The 22,544-nt window shown below is 34.6% G+C and overlaps 1 protein-coding gene across 1 annotated transcript; it reads right to left on the reverse strand.

The window, feature by feature from the left end:
- Positions 1-342: 342 nt before the first annotated feature.
- LOC150084868 (cytochrome P450 2C29-like) lies at positions 343-21,731 on the reverse strand. The gene is made up of 6 exons (XM_090376664.1): positions 21,325-21,731; positions 11,022-11,352; positions 8,361-8,560; positions 4,112-4,375; positions 2,945-3,121; positions 343-1,961 (listed from the first exon to the last, which is right to left on the reverse strand). Exons 1-6 carry the CDS (start codon positions 21,668-21,670, stop codon positions 1,783-1,785), a joined length of 1,497 nt encoding a protein of 498 aa, XP_090232790.1. The 5' UTR covers positions 21,671-21,731; the 3' UTR covers positions 343-1,782.
- Positions 21,732-22,544: the final 813 nt, after the last annotated feature.

Below are 22,544 nucleotides of genomic sequence, written 5' to 3' on the forward strand. Positions count from 1 at the left end.
ATAGAAATGAAACTACTTGAACGATCTACTTAAATTACCAATAAGAAATCAAGTAATCATAAAATACCAGTTGCCAAATCAAGTCAGAAAAAAAAAAACTGTATTTTTATACAATACCATCCTTTATACATTGAAAACATTACATAAATGTTTGAGCTTTAGGAAAACGTTCACATTATAATAGCTGGGGTGACCATACATACTATTTCAGAGAATAATATTATTCTTGAATTTCAACGCTTGGCTTTTTATTTTGTTTTGTTTTTACTGAAAAAAATAAATAAATAAAAAAAAGAAACGCTTGTGTACGCCATAAAATGCGTACACATATTGAATAAAATATGAATAAAATACATTAATAACATAGCTTGCAAAACTACTACAGAAAACATCAGAACAAATGTTTGAATTTCGTATAATTTGATGTTTTAAGGTTTCCCTGCCCAAAATGGACAACTTTGGATATTGTAGGTGCTCTATCCATAATTAGCAAACTGCTACAAGAAAAGCAATTTCTTTCCAAACTCGCTGGGCAAGAATACTCAGCCCATTGAATATTTTTTATTTACATAATTATTGAATATATTCTAAAAGATTCGCGACTCCACTGGCAAAACTAAATATTTTTGCCAAAGATGTTTTAAGGTTTCCTTGCCCAAAATGGACAACTTTGGATATTATAGGTGCTCTATCCATAATTAGAAAACTGCTACAAGAAAAGCAATTTCTTTCCAAACTCGCTGGGCAAAAATTCTCAGCGGCTCAGCCTAATTCATCACGATCTTGAGTATTTTTTCTTTATATAATTAGTGAATATGTTCTAAAAATTCGCGACTCCATTGGCAAAACTAAATATTACATGAATAACATTACCGATTCACATAGTATGATATCTCTATGATCATATGAAACAAATTTTAGTTAAATATAAACGTGTTATTATAAAGACAAAACAAAAGGCAGTGTGGATATTTTATCTACAAAACATAGTAACAATGGGCTTAATACAACTTTAAGTTCAAATAGAGGTCAAGGACTGCATTTGCTAAACAGAGTTCCTTTTAAAAAGAAACACGACATTAGTAAATGGCAGTACAAAGCACCATTGTCTTCAGTTACAGGTCTTTGAGACAAACAAGATTGATTATGTAATCTTATTACATAAAAAAAAACTACTCGTGTATTATATTAAGAATCAAGCGATTGAAGTTCACAATATCACAGTATCTGAGTTATTATGTAACTAGATTTATTTTATTCATATTTTGGCCCATGGCCCACTCTAATTATATGGGAGAGTTGGTCAACGTCGTCTAATAATTAGACGACATAGACTAACCCCCCATTTCCGGTAAATTGTTATGTAAATATAGGATGCATGTACACTTTAGTAAAATAAAATTAGGTGAGAAACAAAAATCAGTTAAAAAATTGCAGGATAAATATCAAAAAAATAATTTTTCCCTTTAAACAATATTCTGTTTACTATCGCCCCGTGTATAATAAATTTATTTATTATATTTTTTTCTAATCAAGTAGACATAAACTAGAAAACAAGGTGGCGCTCAGGTAGCACGCAAACGCTTTTGTTTAGTGCATCTGAATGCATTTTATAAAGCAGCATTTGTATTACTATCCAATACCAACCTTCCATTGTTTAATTTAGTTATTATAAATTCTTTTTCTTTTCTTTTTTTTTTCAAAATATCGTTTATAATTTCTTATATGTGACCAGCACAAATTTACATTAGTTTCTAAAGGCAAGTGCGTACTTGCTTCAAGTTAATCTTGTGCTATCGCACATAACTTGTATGGTAATAAGTCGCGATTGGGTGTAATCAAGTCCTCAGTAGATTTATTTTGTCCTTCGGGAGTTTCAATTTTAAAACGATGAACAATTGCTGTCAGGATAAGGAACAACTGGATACGAGCCAATGATTCACCCAGACATACTCGCTTTCCTGAAAAGAAAGAAAGATTTAAATGTCTTAATGATCACGAAAATACACTGAATTTGATTTATTTTAAGAAATTGTGATACGTGCGTACAAGATAACATGCACTTCACTATTTTTGAAGTGCAATCTCGTGACTACGTTATGGCTGATTTAGTGTTGGATTCGAAGGTTGAGAGTATTCAGTGTTGTTAAGAGGAAGTTAGTCACAGTGGATCTGTTCTTCAGAATGGATTTTTCCATCACTTTAATGCGGCATGGCTCTTTCAATGGGTCTATAGTGTTCGATTCTGTTAGTGATGGGATTTTTGGAAATGGCTTGATAAGATAAATCTTCCACTCAGGTGGAAAAAATGAGTTAAATGTGAAGCAGAGAACCTAGTATATAAGGGCTGAGGCATTTTATAATGAATTGTGGGACACCATTAGCACCTGTAGTGCTAGTTGGTGGAAGGACATCGATGGTTTTAATGAACTCATGTTTCTTTAAATCGGATATTGGTAAGGATACCTGGATCTGTCTCATTTCGGGGAAGTTACGGTTCGTAATTATTATCTGATAAGAAACTGGGTAATATAGTTCAGCCATTCAGTAGGGTAGCAGGAAAGGAAAATCTTGTGTAGTCTGACTGTAAGGTGACCTGCCTTCATCTAAGGTAGACTATATGTAGTGTTTAATTGCTGCCGATTTTTCTTTGTTGAAAATAGCCCTGGAATGTCGTTGATATTTCCAATTGCTTTCCAGGTCCAAAAAGGAACTGCTTTCTGTTAATACATTTGGATAGTACTGGGGATTCCTGAATGTTTTGGGAGCTGCAGTGAGAGCAACAAAACGTATCCACTGAGATAGCAGAGTAATCGCGAGATCAGTCTTGCAAGTTTCGAGTGAGAATGATTATAGACATAAGAATTGCATAGTACATAAAAACTATACAGATTTTATTTATTATTATTATTTTTTTTTTTTGTGGTTGCATGTGAAAACTTACCTATTGAGAATGGAAAGAAGGATTCACGTCTTTCAAGTTTTCCATCTGGGCTCAAAAATCTCGCGGGGTCGAAAATGTGAGCATCGGGCCAGTACCTGCAGTCGTGATGAATCGCCCACATATTAGCAACCACAACGCTCCTCTTTGGAATGGTATAATTTCGGAGTGTAGTTTCTTCTGAAAGACCAATAAAAATATATTACATACATAAAACAGTATACTTTTATACAACATCAGTCACATTACTCTGACTTTCGATTAACCCGAAGTTAGTTCTAGCAAAAAAAAAAAAAAACTGCATTCCCAACTCAGATAGCAGGGGAGCCTTAACTGGCGATAAATGAGGTTCTTTGTGATCTAGCAAATAAAACATTTCATTTACCAACCGGATAAAATCTTTCCGGCCACAAAGACAAGAGGTGAAAAATCCTACTTTTCGTGGTTTTGAAATTATACCAATATAATAGCTTCATGGGCTTGTTTAAATATCAAAACAAATATATGGCACTGCTTATGGCTGAAAAAAAAAAAAAATAAATAAACAAATAAATACTCTTTAACTGTTTACTTTCTGACAGAGCTGAATAGAAGTAAAGTATTTTTTTGTGCTAATTTTGGATATTTTTTATAAATTAGTTAACACATTTTATTATATTTTACCATATTAAAGATTTTTAATAAATAACTAGGGGGGTTTCGACCCCTGCTCGCTGCGCTCGCTTCTTTTGATAAAATAAAATAAAATACTTACAGAAGCTTTCGACACTGTGTGTGTCTCTTCCTCAGCTATAAATACATAAATAGGTTACATATGGAAATCAAGAATGGTACCGCGTGGTCACGCTAGATAAACAAAGCGCGTGCACGAGGTTTATCTAGCTTGACCACGCTAAAACAGAAGCTTGTTTTATCACAGAAAAACAATTAGGAAAATTATTTTAATGTATAGGAAGAAATTACGAAAATGCACTTTAAAACTTTTGTAAAAGTGTTTTTTATTTTATTTTTTTTTATTCCGTATAATTCTACTGTATATTGCCAGCAACATACATATGATTATTTTTGATTACGTTTTAATTAAAACTACAGATTCCTATTTCTTATACTTTAATAACGCAGTATCTGCATAATCTAATTCAAATAACTGATTTAAAACCCCAACTGTACCTGCATTAGAGTGGAACAGTGTGAAGGGGAAGATGCTAGCATATCGATGAATTTCCATCAAGGTGGCCTCGGTGTACGGCAAATTGATGCGATCAGACCAACAAGGCAATCGTTGTACCCCGACCATCTCCCTTAATTCTTTCTTGATGTTCTTCTGCACTTCCGGGTGGTTCATTAATATATTAAGAGACCAGTACAGGGTGCTGAAAGTGGTGTGAGCTCCGCTGACAATCAGATCAAGAAGAATGGCTTTCAGTCGATCCACTGCAATAAAAATGAAGATTTATTCATACTTTCGTCTTTATTATTCATCCACCTGTTATTTCACTTTTAGTACATCATTGGAAGCCCTCGTTCTTTTAATTAAAGTGAAAATATCTCTTATTAAAAACATATAATGATATTTAAAAACATCGCAGTCTACTTTGTCTCTGTTTTGATAACCCCAAACAGATATATTTTAAGAAACGTGTGGTAAGTTCGTAAAGTTGTACTGTTATTTACAATGTCTTCCTTAGTTTGCTTGAGCTTTTGAAAGCTTATCAGCCAGACCGAAAACCCGACAGCGGTTAGCGATAACATAACTTGTCAACGATGACACCCCATGAGGAAATTCCCGACACACACATCCGGTGACTATAAACAATAAACACACAAACAACCCTAGCATTTTTCCGATTCAGTGTTGCAAATCTGTGGTTTCCCACGCGTATTTAAGCAGAAGCTGAGTTATGTAACTAAAAATACTTATCATAAATCAAGACGTTGTTATGGTTAGTTGTAGACCCTTGAAAAACTCTATGCGCATGTCAGACGTTTCCGTGACTGGCAAGTGATAAATTTTCGTCTGCTTACTTTCAAGATGCCAAAAGACACAGAAAAGTTCGTTCACTGACGTCGGCGGTCTGCCTTTCACCGAATGAAACTCGAATTTACAAACCTCTTCCAAAAACCGATTTCGTTTATTTTTTTAAAAATTCCAGAATATATAATTCACCATAGTCGGATATACCTATAAAAACATCTCTTACAGATATTCAAATAGAAAGTGTGTGTGTGGGGGGGGGGGGGCAGGTTTAAGTAATAGTCAAAACTTCAAAGGTTAAGATATATTTACATATCTCAACTATTAAGCAAATAAAATAGTACTTCATTATTTGCTTATTTAATTAAATATTATGAACTTTGATAATACGTGATATGCTTTATAATACATTAACAGTTAAATATTAGTATTAGCATTAGTAAAGGCATATGATGCAAGAAAGCAAGCTTATTTAGCATTAGCCAAAAAATAAACCCCTTCCCGTTTCACCCATCCATTTACTCCAAAATTTTGTCTAGTTCTGCCTTGAATTCATTTAAGCTGTCAACTTCCACAACGAAGAAGTTCCAGGGATCAACTACCCACTGGCTAAAGGCAAATTTCCACACATTTTTTCTACATCGGTCTTTCCTCAATTTGAATTTATGCCCCCTCAGGTGCAGAATCTGAGCAAGAGGAAGAATCCCATCAGCATTGGGCTTACTCAATCCATTCAAGGCCTTATACACCTCAATCAGATCACTTCGCAGGTGCCTAGTCTCCAGACGCTGCAATTTGCAGAACTTAAGCCTTTCTTAGTAAGAGGACCCCTTCGTTCCCCTCACCAATCTTGTTCCTCTTCTATTTACTCGTTCTAGCAACTCTACATCCTTCCTGAAATGAGGCCTTCCAACCTGTATACAGTACTCAAGGTGTGGCCTGACCATTGCCTTATACAAGGGGATAATCACTTCCTTATCCCTGCTTGCAAAATTCCTATATATCATTGACAAAACCCCATCAGTGCAGCTTGTCTACACTGATCATAAAATTTCATATCTGACTGCACAATTATCCCCAGGTCTTTTTCGTTCCCCACTACCCTGAATTTAGGGTAGTGGGGAACGAAATTTGCAACTGGAGAAGAAGCACAAGGCCCTCGTACACCACCTAGGGGCATGGCACATTGCAAAGTGGCCGGTCAATGCTCGAAAACTCTACGAAAAATATCAGGCAGCTGAAAGATGGAAATTCGTAGCAACATTGGACGAAGCGTGGATGTACCTCTCCTATTGCAAAAAAATTCGGGAATTTATTATTCGGGAATTTATTCGGGAATATATCCACAGGGTGACAAGGCCTTTCCAACATGGGCACATCAGTGCAAGGAAAGTTTTGGCCGAGGTTTTATGGCTGTAGCCGGTTTTTTGTTATAACGGCAAATTTGAGTTAGGTAAAATCGCTAAAAACGTGAAAGTCAACTCAGTGTATTACCAGACTGAAGTTCTACAGCCGTTGTTTGAACGTGAAATACCCATATTGTAGGGTTCTGACGCTGAAAAGGTCTGGGTGCACCATGATAAGGCGTCCAGCCACAGTCACATTCCACCCGTGCTTTTTTGCAGAGAATGGAAGCGGTGACAGGTATTCGTTCGATCCCATTTGAAGATATGGATTTTTGCGCATTCGGACTTTTGAAAAGAACTCTCGGAAACCGACGCCCCAGAACTGTTGAAAATTTGTGGAAAGTCTGCCAGCAGGAATGGGACAAAATCGACTTGGCAGTTTTGCAGCGGGCTTTACTTCAAGAGAAATTGCGATGCCATGCGATAGTCCATGAGCAGGGAAAACAACCGGTGGTAGCAGCACGGAATTTCGTAGTTTTAAAGGACTGTCAAAATCGTTATCAAAAGGCTGAATCAACCCTCCGTATATATATAAGCGCCAAAAACACAGAAAGAAATTAGTTTGTTAAAATAAATAAATTAATAATCAAACTAGAACTGTTTTACGTATGGGACTAGTATATCCAAATCAGACCTAAAGCAGCCTTTTTGGTTTTTATTGGCACTACCATCTATCGGTTCTTTTTTACATGTGAAAAGCTGTTGAAAATTATGTTCAGAATTACATTTTAAAATTAAATATTGCATTTTCCATTGTACAGTTATCTTCTAACTGCTTTTGCTATTAAGAAATGCAGATAGGAAGTAATCTACAGAAAGCAGTGGCGGTTTTGACCACTTTTGGAATCTTAGACACAATGTCAAGTTTTTATCCCTTAGTTGACAAGGTATTAACTCAATCATTTTCACAATTCATAATGAAAGATGAATCAGTGAATTTTTTAAGTAGTCATCTCTTTATTATTAATTTATATTAAACAAAGAAGTGCCTCCAATTGACTCTTAACAATGTTCATATATAGTGGTGGTCCCAAGATTTTCTAAAGGGTGGTGGACTAAAGCGATGTTCCAGAGAAGCATTAAGCTTTAACCATCATATAGCAGTTAAAAAAAAAAAAAAAAAAAAAAATCCGCATTATTTTTATCATAAAGGAAGACATAATCCCCTTACCACCCTGTCTGGGCTCACCATTGTTCATATACATATACACTCGTGTATTGAAATATCGAAACCTTGGAGAGCGCTATTATTGTATTAATACCACTCTTTATACCACGTGAAATTAATAATATAGTTTATTAGGCTGTTCGCCTATATTACTATACATTAAATAACGTTTCGAGTATCTTACCGATACCCATCATCAGACCATCAGTTAATGTATAATAATTTAGGGAACAGCCTAATAGACTATATTATTAATTTCAAGTGGTATCAATACAATAATAACCTTAATGGAAAACAACTACGTATCGTCCTTCCCTAACTATCTTGGAGAGCGCCTACTGATAAATCCATTCTACCATCGACAATTTGAACTTTACCCGGTGTACCGTTTTTTTTTTTTTTTTTTACTTGTTTTCATAAGCTATGGCATTTATTATATATTAGCCATTATTTATAGAATTAACTTGTAATGTTCTTAGTCATAGGTGTTCCCTTTTTTCACTCGTCAAGATTTTTTTTTTTTTGTCAGCCTAGAGTTTTTCCTAAAAGACGATTTGTTTATTTTATAACTTTATTTTTGTTTTCATTTCTCTGCATTGTCTTTTCAATGTAGTTGTAGAAGTCTTGCAAAATATTTTATTTATGTAATTACTTCTTTTTTTATGTATTTGCCATTGTTTTCCTTTTCAAATACTTTATTTAAAGTATAATAATATATTTCTCATGCGTTACCTTTTTTTTATCAAAATTCAGGAAGTCATTTTTATTCTATTCAGGAAGTCATTTTTTTATTTAAGTAGAAGCGCCATCTATTGACAAGTAGTAAAACAATAAAAATAAATAAATAAGAATAAATACGTTTCCACCTACTAGTAAAGGTGCTGGTTTTCAAAGTTCCTTCTTTTTCAGCACGTCGTCTCTCTTCAAGATAAACATCAAAATAATCTCGAAGATTTGCGCTGTCGAAAGTGTCTTCGTGCGCTTTAATATATTTCTCCATGTGGTTGTAGAAATCGTCTTTCGCCTTGTGCAGTTCAATGTAGTCCGACGCTGTTTTCCATGGTAGTGCTCTAAAAGGAAATCACTATTATCAATTTAATTCAAATCTAATTTATTAACTTGATTAAACTATATTAATATTATAGATAATCCGTTAGTTCCCAGATGAAATGACAATAAAAAAAATAGGAAACGTAAAATACCTGAACTTCCCTCCCAACTGCTTATGTATTTTAATGTGGTGTGGACATTAGACTGGTTAAAATTTAAAGTGCATAGATTTTATTGCATTGTAGATTTATGCAAATAAAACAGATTTTTTTAACACTGTATGGGTGATGTGAATGAAAATTTTCCATTGTGCGTGTCTCTGCTGTAAATACAAGTTTTTAATTGGTTATTATCTTTAAAAATCTTTAAGTTCAAGAAGCTATTGTCTTGTTCCAGTGATATTTTAAACACTGATAGACATTATTAAAATTTTAAAGGAGAATATGTAGTTTGATTGTAGACGGAAACGGATTTAGGATGTGGTCTTCTATAGAAGTTAAATAGATTTCTGAAATTAGGCTGAAATACCCAGTTCCATTAGAGGCCCATATATGTGTTTGTAAATATCCCAGTTAAAAACGTAAAATTTCTGGCCTGAATAAGAAAGACGTAAGTGTAATAATATTGTCTATTGAGCGCGTGGTACGATGTTTTAAATTTATATTGTCTGTGGGCCGTTCTTTTAATTTAGCTAATGTATAATCTACATCTACGTTGGTGTACAGTATAATAGGACGTCGAATGACGCTAGAATGTCTGTCTGCGGAGTGAACGTGGGCTGTATTCTCTACTTTAAACTTCGAAAATTTTGTGAGTGGTGATATAATTTTTACGATGTAAGAGGAAAGGTTAGCGAATGTGGAACGTCTGTACGAGACGATAGGTCGAAGTGGTTTTTCCAGTTTATGTAGTTTGATGGTACTGAAGATATAAATAACCCCAGGGGCTCACATCTGGTGAGTATGGGCTTGGCACACTCAGGGTCCAGATCATTCTTCTTTATCTTGGTGATTCCCTTCTACTTCTGACTCTCTCTCTCTCTCTCTCTCTCTGGGTAATTTTTTTTTTTTGTCTGGCGCAGAAAAAGCCTCAGGCTTCTTTGCACAATAATAATAAATCGGCATGATATTGTTCCTAATAGCTACTGCTTGTAAGGTGTGCAGATCAAATTCTATAAATACACTTTTAAGTATAATATTGCAGACATCAATAACATGGTATATTTAATTCGATGTTGACAAGAATGTAAAGCCTGATGGAAGCACTACAGTTAAATATGGCACCTCAAACATATCTAATACCAGAGAGCCTATTGTCACCAAGCCCATTTACATACACAAATACCATACAACCGAACTCAGCCAACACATCCAATCCACTCTTCATCAACCGAAAATTGATTCGGCAATAACACTAATAAAATTATCTTCCAGCTATAAATTAACCATTTTGGAGCTCTTGCAATAGAATGGTTAAAATAAAATACGCAGTTTTCAGTCCTTAATACCAAAACGTTCTCGGCAGTGTGGAATTTGAATAACGTGAGATTTCCAACGCTCATGATCGAATTGCACCACAGAAACTAGAAACACAAAAAGCTCTCCTTCCTTCCTTACCATTTTGAACCAACTGACGGTGATTCTAAAGTTCTTCCTTTGGACTCTTGGTTTAACAGTGATCTTATATAGTGAAAGCCATATGCCAAGCATTGAGAAAGGTACAAGGTACACTATGAAATTTAAATTTTAACCAGTTTAATGTCCAATCCCCTTTAATCAGTCTCATCCATACATAAGCAGCTGGAAGGTAAGTTCTGATATTTTAAGTTTCCGATCTTTTTATTGTAACTTGATTAAATTAACTAGAGTCTAATCAATTTAGCGAAAATTCGATTAAATTATATTTAATTAAAATGTTTAAAAATTTAATTTAATTTTAATTAAATTCCAGTTGATTTTTAATGTAAATTGAGTTCAGTTTAATTTAATTATTAGGTTGGCGTATTTTCTAGGTGAGGTATAATATATGTCCTCCTTTTCTCATAAAATTGTTGCCTTTCTTTATAAACCCTTGCATCTTGTCCAGATAATCAATGGTATTCCCATATCGGATGACCCACACTGGACCAAGTGAACCAGCTTATGGAATTAGGAAAGTCCAGTGATATAGCTATTATTTGTGTGCGTAACTTCTTTGATAATAACGCTGAATGGCATTCTACATTCCCTCATTCTTGAGGGAATGTCGAAAGGCTTTGAACAAAAAAAAAAAAAAAAAAAAGTGCCACAGTTTGAATATTTGTACCATTCTTTTTGCGCATCATAAAAATACAAAGGCGACTTGTGTTTTATGATATGTAGTGGGTTCTTTGAAGTCGTTACAAAAGTATTTGGTGGGATGTATAATCAAGACGTCCAAGAAACTAATTTAATTTACTATGAATGTACTAAGGTACTAAAAGGCACTAAGAATTAAATATACCTTACGAAAATACTTGAGTTGAAGCTGTTTACGGATGTCATATGCTGCCGGACTACGTTGATCTGTTGCTGTAGATCTTGGAATTCGTCATCTTCAGTCTCATATTGTCGATTAAACAACAAACTACAGATAATATTCAGCGTGCTGCTGACCAACATTTCGGAAACATCGTGAGCTTTGCCCTCTGTTTTCTTTAGGGCTTCCAAAAGACTTTCGGTAACTCGAAGAATCCGGTCCTCGAGGCTTTGCTTCCCGAAGCCGAAATCCCTGAGAGTGTGAAGGACAAAACGGCGGTGTTCGCTCCACACCGAATCTTCGGCGTGTACGATACCTGAAAAAAAGATATGGTCAAAGTTAACAGATCACACGATGCACTGCAGGCTGCAGCCATTTCCATCGTTATAAATTTTACATCAAAAAGCATGTAGTTCCTAAATGTCATTTATGACAAATTCATAATGCAATATAAATTACATTTCTTTAAGTGCAGATTCGAAATAGATGCACCTGTTTCTAAAAGATTAATAACAAAATTTTAAATGATATACAGAAGAAAAAAATACGCATGCGCAGTAGACTTGTACCCCTCAGGACCGCATCAGAGTCAAATTCCGCCATCTAACACAAAATGGTGTTTTTTTTTTTTTTTTGCTTTGTTTTGTTCTTTGAATGTCCGATGTGTCTTTTAAATTCTGACTGTTTCGTACCTATGACTGTTTGAATTTTAAAAATTTGCTTACTAGAAAATAATAAATAACAAAAAGTAGAACCACACGTAGTAGGATATTTCTGATACGTGTCCATGCTTATAATGCATGGAAGGTTAACCTTTAAGATGTCATTTGCATATGGATAGCAGTAACCACAGAGAAATGTACCAACTATGTGGTGTTACACTCAGGGTTGTGGAGAATGAAAAAGACCTGGGAGTAATTGTGCAGTCTGATATGAAGTTTTCTGAGCAGTGCAGACAGGCTGCCAGAGCAGATCATGGGGTTTTGTTAATGATATACAGGAATTTTGCTAGCAGGGATAAGGAGGTGGTTATCCCCTTGTATAAGGCAATGGTCAGGCAACACCTTGAGTACTGCGTACAAGTCTGGAGGCCTCCTTTTAGGAAGGATGTAGAGTTTCTAGAACGGGTACAGAGAAGGGCAACAAGTTTGGTGAGAGGAACAAAGGGGTGCACTTACCAATTAAAGCTTACGTTCTGCAAATTGCAGAGTCTGGAGACTAGACACCTGCGAGGTAATCTGATTGAGGCGTATTAAGGCCTTGAATGGTTTAAGCAAGCTCAATACTGATGGGATTCTTCCATTTGCTCAGATTTCACATCTGAGGGGACATGAACTCAAATTGAGGAAAGACAAGTTGTAGAATAGAGGTGTGGAAATTTGCCTTTAGCCAGCGTGTGGTTGATTGCTGGAACAAACTTCCATCTGTCGTTGTGGAAGTTGATAGCTTAAATAAATTTTCAAAGACTGGACAAACGTTTGGAGCGAATGGATGGGTGAAATGGGAAGGTTTTTTTTATGCCTATGCTAATGGGCAATTAGCCCTATAGCGAGGCCATTCGTTTGAAAGTAGTTCAATACAAGTGGAACTCATCGTAAAGGGAACTTTTTTTCTGCTCTGAGCCAAGAAAAAAATCATTTTTATTTTGGCCTGGTGGTTTATCGATCCCCTCAAGCCCATCCAAGAATCCGCTAAGGGGGTACATTTAGAGGTTCATAGACCACAGGTTAAGAAACGTAATCTAATAGGAAACGGGTTGTATTCTAATCTAATGGGATACTAGGTTGGATTCACTGTCACTACTTAAAACATTAGTTTTTACTGTTATATTCTGGCCAACGAAATAATTTTATAGTATTTTTTAGGCACTTTAGTATATATTCGTAATGCGCCTATTGTCTTCACCACGTCCGTCAGTTTTACATTTGGCTCTTTTAGAAAATTTTTCGAGCATTCCCAAATTTCATTATAAATCATGAATTATTACTATTTTCTGAAGCTTTGTACCACCCGGTCATTAACTAACTTGTTATTCCTTTATTGTGCTGCAATAAACGATTAACAAATACATGTGCTTTGAGTGACCAGGGTCCAAGCCCGTGACTGCAAAATACTGTGCTGTTTCTTGTATTCTCTGTCTTGTGAACTCTTCTGACCGTGTGGTCGTGCCGGAGTATAAACAGAAAATTTATTTAAGTCAGTTAATGTGTGCAGTAGCTAAAAATAGCAAGTTAGAACAGGGATTCGCAAAGTTTGGCCCGCAAACCATCTGCGGCCCGTGGCCGTTTTTATGATGTTATGTATAAATGTGAAATTTAATAGAATCATAAGACTTGTGTACTAACATCGAATTCATAAATATTTCTTTGTATTATTTTCAGAAATTTAAACTTGTGATCAGTGTTATACTTAATTGTTTTTCATTTAGCTTTACACTTAACATAAAATTGCTGATTCCATTTTTTTTTTCTTCTCAATATGTGAAAATTTAATGAACTTAGAGTAAGAGTAATCTTTTATGACTAGTTTAAAAAAATAGTATAAAAAAACAAGAAAAAAACAGAAGTTTGCACAGTTAAACAATAGAAATAGTATATAATGAAAATGAATATTGTGAAAGCAAGGTTTTATACATATAAATTGAGTTGTGGCCGGTAGTATATACTATTGTAATGACCTCGATGCTCGCAGAAGAACAAACTTTGCCCTCACAACGAGTTGCCCAGGCATTGCACCACTTTCAAACAAATGCCACTGCCAACAAGTAAATCTCAAATTTATTTGAAAGAGTAGACTACCACGACATATTATTTCAAGACTTACTGATTCCTCATCAGATATTAGGTGATCTCTAGTGCCAGTAATAAGAAAATACAGGGACGCCTGCAGTAATGCTCTTCGAGTTACAATCACCACTGTAATGCTCAAAAATATTTTTGTTTCAGTATCCGTATTCATAATAGTTGCATAACTGTTCAGTTGATGCAATGCTCTAATATACGAGTAGTTAGGGAGGACATTACGTGGTTGTTTTCCATTAAGATTTTTACTATATCTAATACCATGTGAAATTAATAATATAGTTTATTAAGCTATTCGCCTAAACTTGTATATATTAAGGTGACGTTTCAGGTATTTTACGATACCCGTCATCAGACCATGCTGCCGATGCTCCCAGAAACTGTTTTAGGACTTAAAGGTCCCTCTCAGATAACACGTGGCTTCTTTTAAAATAAATTTATTTTGACAGAAGTCAGCTATTTATTATTATTATTTTTTTTTAATAAATGGCAGATTTGCCTTTTGATAACGCCATTACCAGCAAATCAGGGTATGCACATCACGTTTTATGGGAGCATCGTCAAGAGGAGTCTGTCAGCAGCATAATCTGTGTCAGCAGTGAGATACTGAAATGTAGGTCAATAGCCTAATAAACTATATTATACATTTCACGTGGTATTAAATATAATAATAATCATCTTAATAATACAATGCTATTATCCGTTACCGCAGAACAAACTTTTCCTTCACAACGCGTTGCCGTGGTATTGCACTACTTCTAGATCCTCTCACATTCAATTAAAAGGTAACAGCGTGTTTCAGAATTTAAAGCTCTCTCTCAGACAATACCTGGCTTCTTTTAAAATAAATTTTTATTTTATCAGAAATCATTTATTTGTTTATTTATTTATTTTTTAATAAATGGAAAATTAGCCTTTTGGCGACGCCATTATCAGTTCAATTCCAGGCAACTCGCTGTGAAGCCAAAAAGTTTGTTTTGCTCTGAGACTAAATATAATAATGTAAATAAACTTGAAAAATAACCATATTTGTAAGGTTCCTAAGTAGTTGTTCCTAATGCAGAACTGTTTCGGTTTAGTTTGTAATTGAGATTGTCCTGTACGAACTCAATACCGAAACTCTTCTGAATTTGAAGGTATTCAAGATACCATGCGGAAGTCAGATTGCGAAAAGGAAATGAGGAAGTTACTGATTTAGCAATCCAAGAATCAGTAAATATAAATGACTGATCATTAATCGGTCATCGCGACTTTCCAGGTTTGTTTTTTTTCCTGGACCCTTGTTCAGGACTTGTTCATGTAGAAGACTTGCAGTTTCAAATCTTGTTTTAGCGTCTGGTTATATTCTGAATTGAAATATTTGTCAAAGGCTCGGACAGCACAATAATTTGATTTATGTCATATGAAAAATGATGGATTTTCCTTTCAGACAAAGAATAATAAACTGACACCGATGAAAATCTGTTGTAAATGGCATTTACGCAGTAGCTTTATTAAAATTACGAGGCAAAAACAGTGTTTATCAATTAAAATCAGTTTTTTATCAACAGCAACTTCTACACTAAGAAAATTAATCAATGATGAAATTTTTGTCTAATGACAAAAATTTCATTGTGTTTATATTTTAATTGTGCGAAATTTTTGGCTGTATTGCCATTTTTGCACTATTTTAATTTTAAAATTATTATATTTTACTTAATTAGTTCGATTTGTTGAAAATTACTTTTAATTCTTTTTTTTTTTTTATATTTCTTTTGATGGAATTTCTTCTGTTCTGTTCACTTCTGATGCACCATCACGGATCACAATTTTTTTTCATAGTAATGAATAATGAAATTTTAATTTTGCTATCTGATTAAACTTACTGTTCCTTTCTTAGAACCACTTAAAATCACTAGATAAAAAAATAATACAGAAATTTATTAGACACCTTTTCCTTTAAATTACTAAATCTAAATCAGTCAAGAAAATAGATACGAGTAGTATTTTATGCTCTATTTATTTTATATATACTGTATAGATTTGTATTAAATTGTAGTTGTTAGGGACACATCAACGACTTATACAATATATATTATTAATTGTGTGTTCTGTGATAGATCTGCCTGTTTGTTGGCAAAAAAAAAAAAAAAAAAAAAAAAATAGAAATAAATAAATAAATAAAAACAGGTGTTTCCGGGAGGGAAAATCATGCTGTCCTCTCCTGAGACTAACGTAGCCAAGTTGCAAAAATGGTTCATAAAAATTCCTCTTGGTATTCGAACTGAGGTCTTTTCTACGCTTACGGGAGTATTACATTAACTGTGCTAGCCACGAGGACTTTTGGTTAAGAATAGGTTTAATTTATGTCAATATTTAGTTCAAGCCAATTCTTTCAGGGAATGATTTACCTGGCTCTTTCGGCCTGTTTGACTTTGTTCATAAATCACATAGTTGGCGAATTCGTGGTAAAGGAAACCAGAAAAATGTATTGAAGCGATTAGGAATCTTTATGAACTTCATCTCCCAGAAGAGGGGCAAAACAAAAATTAAGGTCAGTAAAAATCGTATAGTATATTCTATTATTTGTAGATAAAGCACAGGCATATGCAACAATGATTTATTCACTAATGATTCACGAAATAAATATGCTGAGGTCAAATGTGCTGGGCGTGGATAAACCCACGGGACCACAGTCATTAATATAGATAACATGATTTGTTATTATAACTGACAACAGCTAATGGCGCAGTGGTCTACATATACATTGGACGAGCTTATTATCGACAAAATAAAATTACATTTGCACTTATAATAATGAAAAATATTATTATTTAGTCCAGATTATTATTATTATTTAGGATCAAATTGTCCAGATATGTTAAATGCCAATTACTTTCATCTAACTTGGTTGTTAAATATATAAAATAAAAATTCGTAATTTCAAATTGGATGCATTTCCAATTTCCACTTGAGAAACAAAACAACAAAAGTGGCCCATAAAATCCATATTTAGTACCATAAATTGTTTCCTTTTTTGTTTTAATCTTTCATTTATTGTTTTGATTCGTGTTTTAATTTTTATACACTATTGAAAATACTGAGTTTAAAATACGAAAACCGAGTTTAAAATACGATACTTACGGTGTTTAAAATACGAAAATACATAGTTTAACTCGTAAAAGTATCTCCTATTTGTATGTATAATTTAATAAATTACAGAGTATTAAATAATAAAAAAGAAATGAATTAGACAGATCACATTTTAATTGTATATTCTGCTTTATTTAATTATTTCTGATAGTATAATATATAAAAAGTTCACTTTTTTAATAAATTCATTATCGTCAACTCTAGGATTGCAGTATCGTCTGCTCGTCCCAAGCGTCATTTCCATTAATGGAGCGAAGGATGATATCATGCAGAAGACATGTTCAAAAACTGTTTATCTTCCCCCCTCCCCCCAACTCCCCCAACGCATCGACATACTTGTATGTAGTGGCAGTTTGTCAAGGCCTACTTTAGGAGATGTCCTTATAGGCTCCAATCACTTAACCGGTTTCAGAAAATAGTTATGTCAGAAGATTGCTATTGAGGTAAACAGTGGAGGAATTTTAAATTAAAACTCCTCGTTCACAGGAATGTTCTGCATTAGAATACTTTAATTTGGAGAAAAACTCAATTTAATAATAAATTACATCTAATTAAAAAATATTTTAAATATACTAAAACTGCGTTTAAAGAGATTTTTATATTTACATGTATTTATATCGAGATAGCTTACAAAATAATCAGATTTGTTCACACAACTATACTGTGGTGGTATAAACTATAATAATTTACATATTGTGGTCGTTGACAGGGCCAGTAACGGTTGAGTTATAACCTCCCCTCTTCAACTCCAGGGACAAAATGGCTTCAACTTAGTCCTCTCTGACAGTACAGTGCTTTCGCCATTTGTCACTCATTTGTAAAAGTATGGGTTGAAGTCCCATTCTAGAGTGGAATAATTTCAAACCACTTCTTCAGTCGAAGCGGTAGTTAGCCGATATCAGGCAAATGAAGTTGGGTTTCCCTCGTGAGTTGTGCCGGGTTTTTCATCCCGCGCAACTTACACATTGGCTCTTGAACCAACTACTTGTGCAGTCATCATACACGCAACCGGGAACAGATTATTATCATTAAATGAATGAAATTATGGACTTATTTAATTAATAACTAAACGAATGATTTTAGTCGCATTATAATATTAATCGAGTATTTTAATTATTTTTATTAATTAAATTATGAGCATAACTTAATAGAATAATTAATTAGATTATAAAAATAAAATAATTATTAAATTATACGGTGTTAGGAAGACTAGCTTGTTCTATCTTTTTTGTTTGTTTGCAGCTAGCAGGATTTAGTAGTTAAATAAAATAAAATAAATTTTCTGTTTTCACTCTGTTTTAAATTGATCAATTTATGCAAATGTCTTTATGCTGCCAGCAGGACAAACTTTGCCTTCACGAGTTGCATTGGTATTGCACTAAGTTCATTACACATTAAGCTTATTCATTAATGACATTACACACAACAGATAATCTGTCAGTTATTTAAAGCAGTAGATAATCTTTTTGAAGATGTAATGTCATCTATAAATGGTTAATCTGCCTACTAGTTCCAAAATTAAATAAATATTTAGGAAAAGCTTAAAGTTACCACAGCTTTATTTACTTGTATTTATTATATAATAAATAAGTAACAATTAAATTAAAAATAAATAAAACATAACGGAAATTCCTCCACTGGAGTAGTGCAATACTGGGGTAATTCGTTGTGAAGATTATTTAGAAGCGTAGAAACTATTTAGAAACGTAGCCCTACGAGTTGCAGTTCTTATAAATCACCTTTCCGGGAACACATTCAAAAAATCGGAGGAAGATAGTTAATAAAGCTTATTCAATCTGAAGTGCTCTTGACCATTATCCTCGCTGGAGGTTCAAAGGGCTTTCTACTGATGTCTGGCACGCTCAACTTGCAGGCTGACGAAGAGGATGGTGAGGAGAATCCTGGCTTCCTGGTACATTGCTTCATTGTGAAAATATTTTAACTCACGACAAATACCATTAGAATGAGGCAGTTATGTCACCAGATTCCGTCCTAGTTCAATGGACGCTGCCCATTGTATTTTCAAAGTTCGTTAAATTGAGGTCCGCTAAAGCGAGGATTTCCTGTATTAATTTATAACTCATTCACTATAGTTGTATTTTTTTATTATTATTATACTGTCTGGTACAGTAAAATTACTATGAAATTTAACGACACATTTTATTTGTGTAAGTCTCCAGACGTATCATCGGCCCTGTTTTATGGATATATAAAAGATTGCCGACTCTCTTGGAATTGATTTATTTTATTTTATTTTTTAGAGTTCAGAACGTTGCCCCTCAATGGCAGAGAGTTCCCCCACTGATCACTCATTGTTTTAACCAGAGACCGCCTCATTTTTATAGTGTACCAGGAAGATCGGCAATAAGTAATCTCATGCAAATCCTTAGAAAAATGTACTAAAGAAAAAAAAAAAAAAAATCTAAACTCGATAGTAGTTTGACAGTCTTTCAATTTCACCACGCCTATGTGCCGTGGAAAAATATTTCACCATATCTGGCAATCAGGATGGATATTTCTGGATACTTTCTACAGGAAAAGCACCAACTTCTCTCCATATGCGGATGATCCAAAAACTCTTCGTTGAATTCAATGGGCTTTACCAGTTAAAAATCTGTCCTTCTTGAAGCAACTAAGAAAATCAACTTACGAAAGAAATCTATCACAGAAAATCTGCCAAAATTATTTCCACTAAAAAGAAAACCGAATAATATTCCATTTCAAACTCTCACAGGTTAAATTTGCCAACGATCCCTGGATAACCTTTAGCCGACAAGAGTTCTGGCACATTATCCTGCAGGAATTAATCGTTGCTATAGCAGAGAAAAGCAAGTCAGCTCAAGGTCACTCGTTATGCCTTCTGTTCCATAGCATTAGTACGGAGTGAAGCTGTTGTTTCTCTTCCAACTTTAGATGGATAAAGTTGGGAGAGAAATGACAGGATATATCTGATAAGAAACAATGTTTTTTCAAGCTGTGGCAGTCAGATGTTGATCAACGTCACGAAAACACTTCCCATCCCATCACTTTTACCACTAGCCTGGAGTACTGACACCTGGAATGATACCTGCACTGATTCATCTTCTAGCTATACCTGGTTCTGCCACCAGCATGGAACAACTGGAACCAGGATTTGTCGGACCAGAAGGGCTCTTTTCCGCTTCTTAAATGTCCGCTTGTCAGTGTTCTGTGCCCGCTCTACCTGTAACGTTTATCCAAGAGTAGAACCCGGAGAGGTCGCCTGCTGCTATACCACATTGACGATAGGATCCGATGCATTCCACTGTTCTGCTACGCTGTCATTTGAACTATTGTGGCCATTCTGTTAGATTGCACAATTCTTTTCATCCTTGGTTAGCTTCTCATATCAACAAGCTATCTCCAACCACTGAACTGCTATTGGCTTAATGTCTTCAGTACATCCTTGCGTGATGGCCATGATCCCTCATATTTGAGCTGACCGTGGCATCAATCATCATTCCATGCTCAGAGTCCTTTAAGTCATGCTGTTAGAATCTGTTCGCGAGTTTAATTTCATACAGGAAACAACGGTTACAACGGAATTGTCTTCCAATTATAACGAACCAGAAATTACACTTTAGGAACGTCATCTAATAATAAAAAAAGGTGCATAATATATCTATACTTACGTTTCCAGTCAATCAGTGCCAGAGATATTGACCAGTAGAATTTTATCAGAGGCGGTGGGCGCGTCAGATAGGGCTAAAGGCAGTGGCGTATTAATCCAATAGGCAAAAAAGACATCTGCCTAGGACCCCGATCAGAGAAGGCCCCAAATCACTGTTTCAAACATTCACTGCTGTTTTTTACTAAAACTGTATTTTTAAGTGATTTTTTTAATCTGAAATTGAACTTTCTACCGGCCAAGGTCAATGAACTTAAAGATTAATTTGAAAAATTTTTTTTTTCAAAGATGGTTTTACCGATTTTGATGAAATTTTATATTTAGTTCTTATGTCATATGATTTGTTGTCACAATAAAATGAAGTTGAAAATGTTCTCTATATTTTTTCTTTAGTGGGGCCCCCAAATTCCATTTTAACTTGGGCCTCTCGAAGGCATAACGCGCCACTGGTTATTCATCCTCCCCCCCCCCCCCCTTTTTTTTTTTTCTTTTAACTGCTACACGATGATTACAGCTCAATGAATCCCGAAATACAGCTTCATTCTGAGTGAGTTATTTTATCAATATGCCAAAAGAGCACGATTCTATCGATTGTACTCGATATAATCATACCTCTATACAATTCTAGTGAGCTACCAAAAAAAAAAAAGGTTACAAATAAAAAAAGGGTTTAAAGTTAAACTTAGAAGAAAGAAAATAAAGAAATCACCTTGTCCATTCAGTAGGCTCAAGAACTCCTGTGGTCTTCCGGAGAATTCCTCTCCCTGTTTCAGGAAGGCTTCTTTCACAGCTTCAAAACTATTGAGGTGAATAACTGTTTTGCGGCCGAGTTTTAGACTCATCACATCCCCATAAGTCTCTGCCAGCTTGGCCAGTTTTAGGTGAGGTTCGCCACTAAGGAAAGGCAAATAACCTACGACAGGTAACCCCATGGGACCGGGGGGTAATTTAACTTTACGGGCGCGAAAATATCGCCATAATAGCCACCCTATTATTAGAGTTGCGATGAAAAGAAAAACGTCTGTCATAACAAGAGTGGACACGTCTAGCGTCATGTTCGTAGTAGTTGCTGACTGCTTTACCACATCCAGAACAGTACTCCTCCTCACTTCGCTATCCGGGTGATGTCTACGCCCACACGTTCATGAGTCAAGTATACACTAGCATATGGTGTGCGTGGTGATAGAAAAACGAAGGTCGAAAAGACAGACAGAGAGGTCAAGTTGTGTTCAGACACCGCACCATTATTTGGGGGACAGCATCAAATCAGGCATCTGTAATTAATCTGCATCGTGTTCCTTATTTAGAAAATGACCGCAGCGTTCTATTTAATACATGTACAGCGTGTGCGTACACAAAATAAATGGATAGGAAGTGCAATATCAATTGTTCATATTTTTTTATTCAGGATTGCCCTTAAAAAGGATCTGTTATGGTTCATTTTATATTGTACGTTGTAGTTCTCATTAAGAAATTACACTATTCATGAGAATATTTGTGTCTTCTTTAATTAATGGATTTTTGCACAAGGACTAGCTCATTTCATTTTAGAAAATAAGATTGTTAATGCCTGAAATATTCAGGTATTTATTCCCATTAAGTTAGGAAAAGTCAAGATTTCGCAAATGCTTGGTCTTCCTTGTGAATTATGAAACGATCTTACAATTTCTAAATTCACAGAGGATTATAATAACTCAATGGTTTTATTGCATACAATAAAATTATTGATTTTTCAGTATTTAATAATGTAGTTGACGTAAAAGATGTGGGCTGCTGCCATAAATTTTAATTTAATTAAAGGAGCAAAATCCTCCTCCTCCAAAAAAAAAAAGCCCTTGATATAGTAGAAAAGAGAAAAACATTCGCAGATTCGAAAACAGAAAGTAGTAGACAGCTATTGAAAATTGAACACGTTGCTCTGGTATTTCA

Source organism: Mastigoproctus giganteus, chromosome 6 (assembly GCF_048544385.1).
Source record: "Mastigoproctus giganteus isolate SK-2022 chromosome 6, ASM4854438v1, whole genome shotgun sequence".
Classification (NCBI taxonomy): domain Eukaryota; kingdom Metazoa; phylum Arthropoda; class Arachnida; order Uropygi; family Thelyphonidae; genus Mastigoproctus; species Mastigoproctus giganteus.

What these genes read in the sequence shown, in the direction of transcription:
- LOC150084868 (XM_090376664.1), bottom strand. Translation starts at nt 21,670, where the DNA reads ATGACGCTAGACGTGTCCACTCTTGTTATGACAGACGTTTTTCTTTTC. An exon ending in AACTCAAGTATTTTCGTAAG is followed by an intron (nt 8,561 to 11,021) that starts GTATATTTAATT and finishes ATTTCCTTTTAG; the next exon opens with AGCACTACCATGGAAAACAG. An exon ending in ACTGTTCCACTCTAATGCAG is followed by an intron (nt 3,122 to 4,111) that starts GTACAGTTGGGG and finishes TTGGTCTTTCAG; the next exon opens with AAGAAACTACACTCCGAAAT.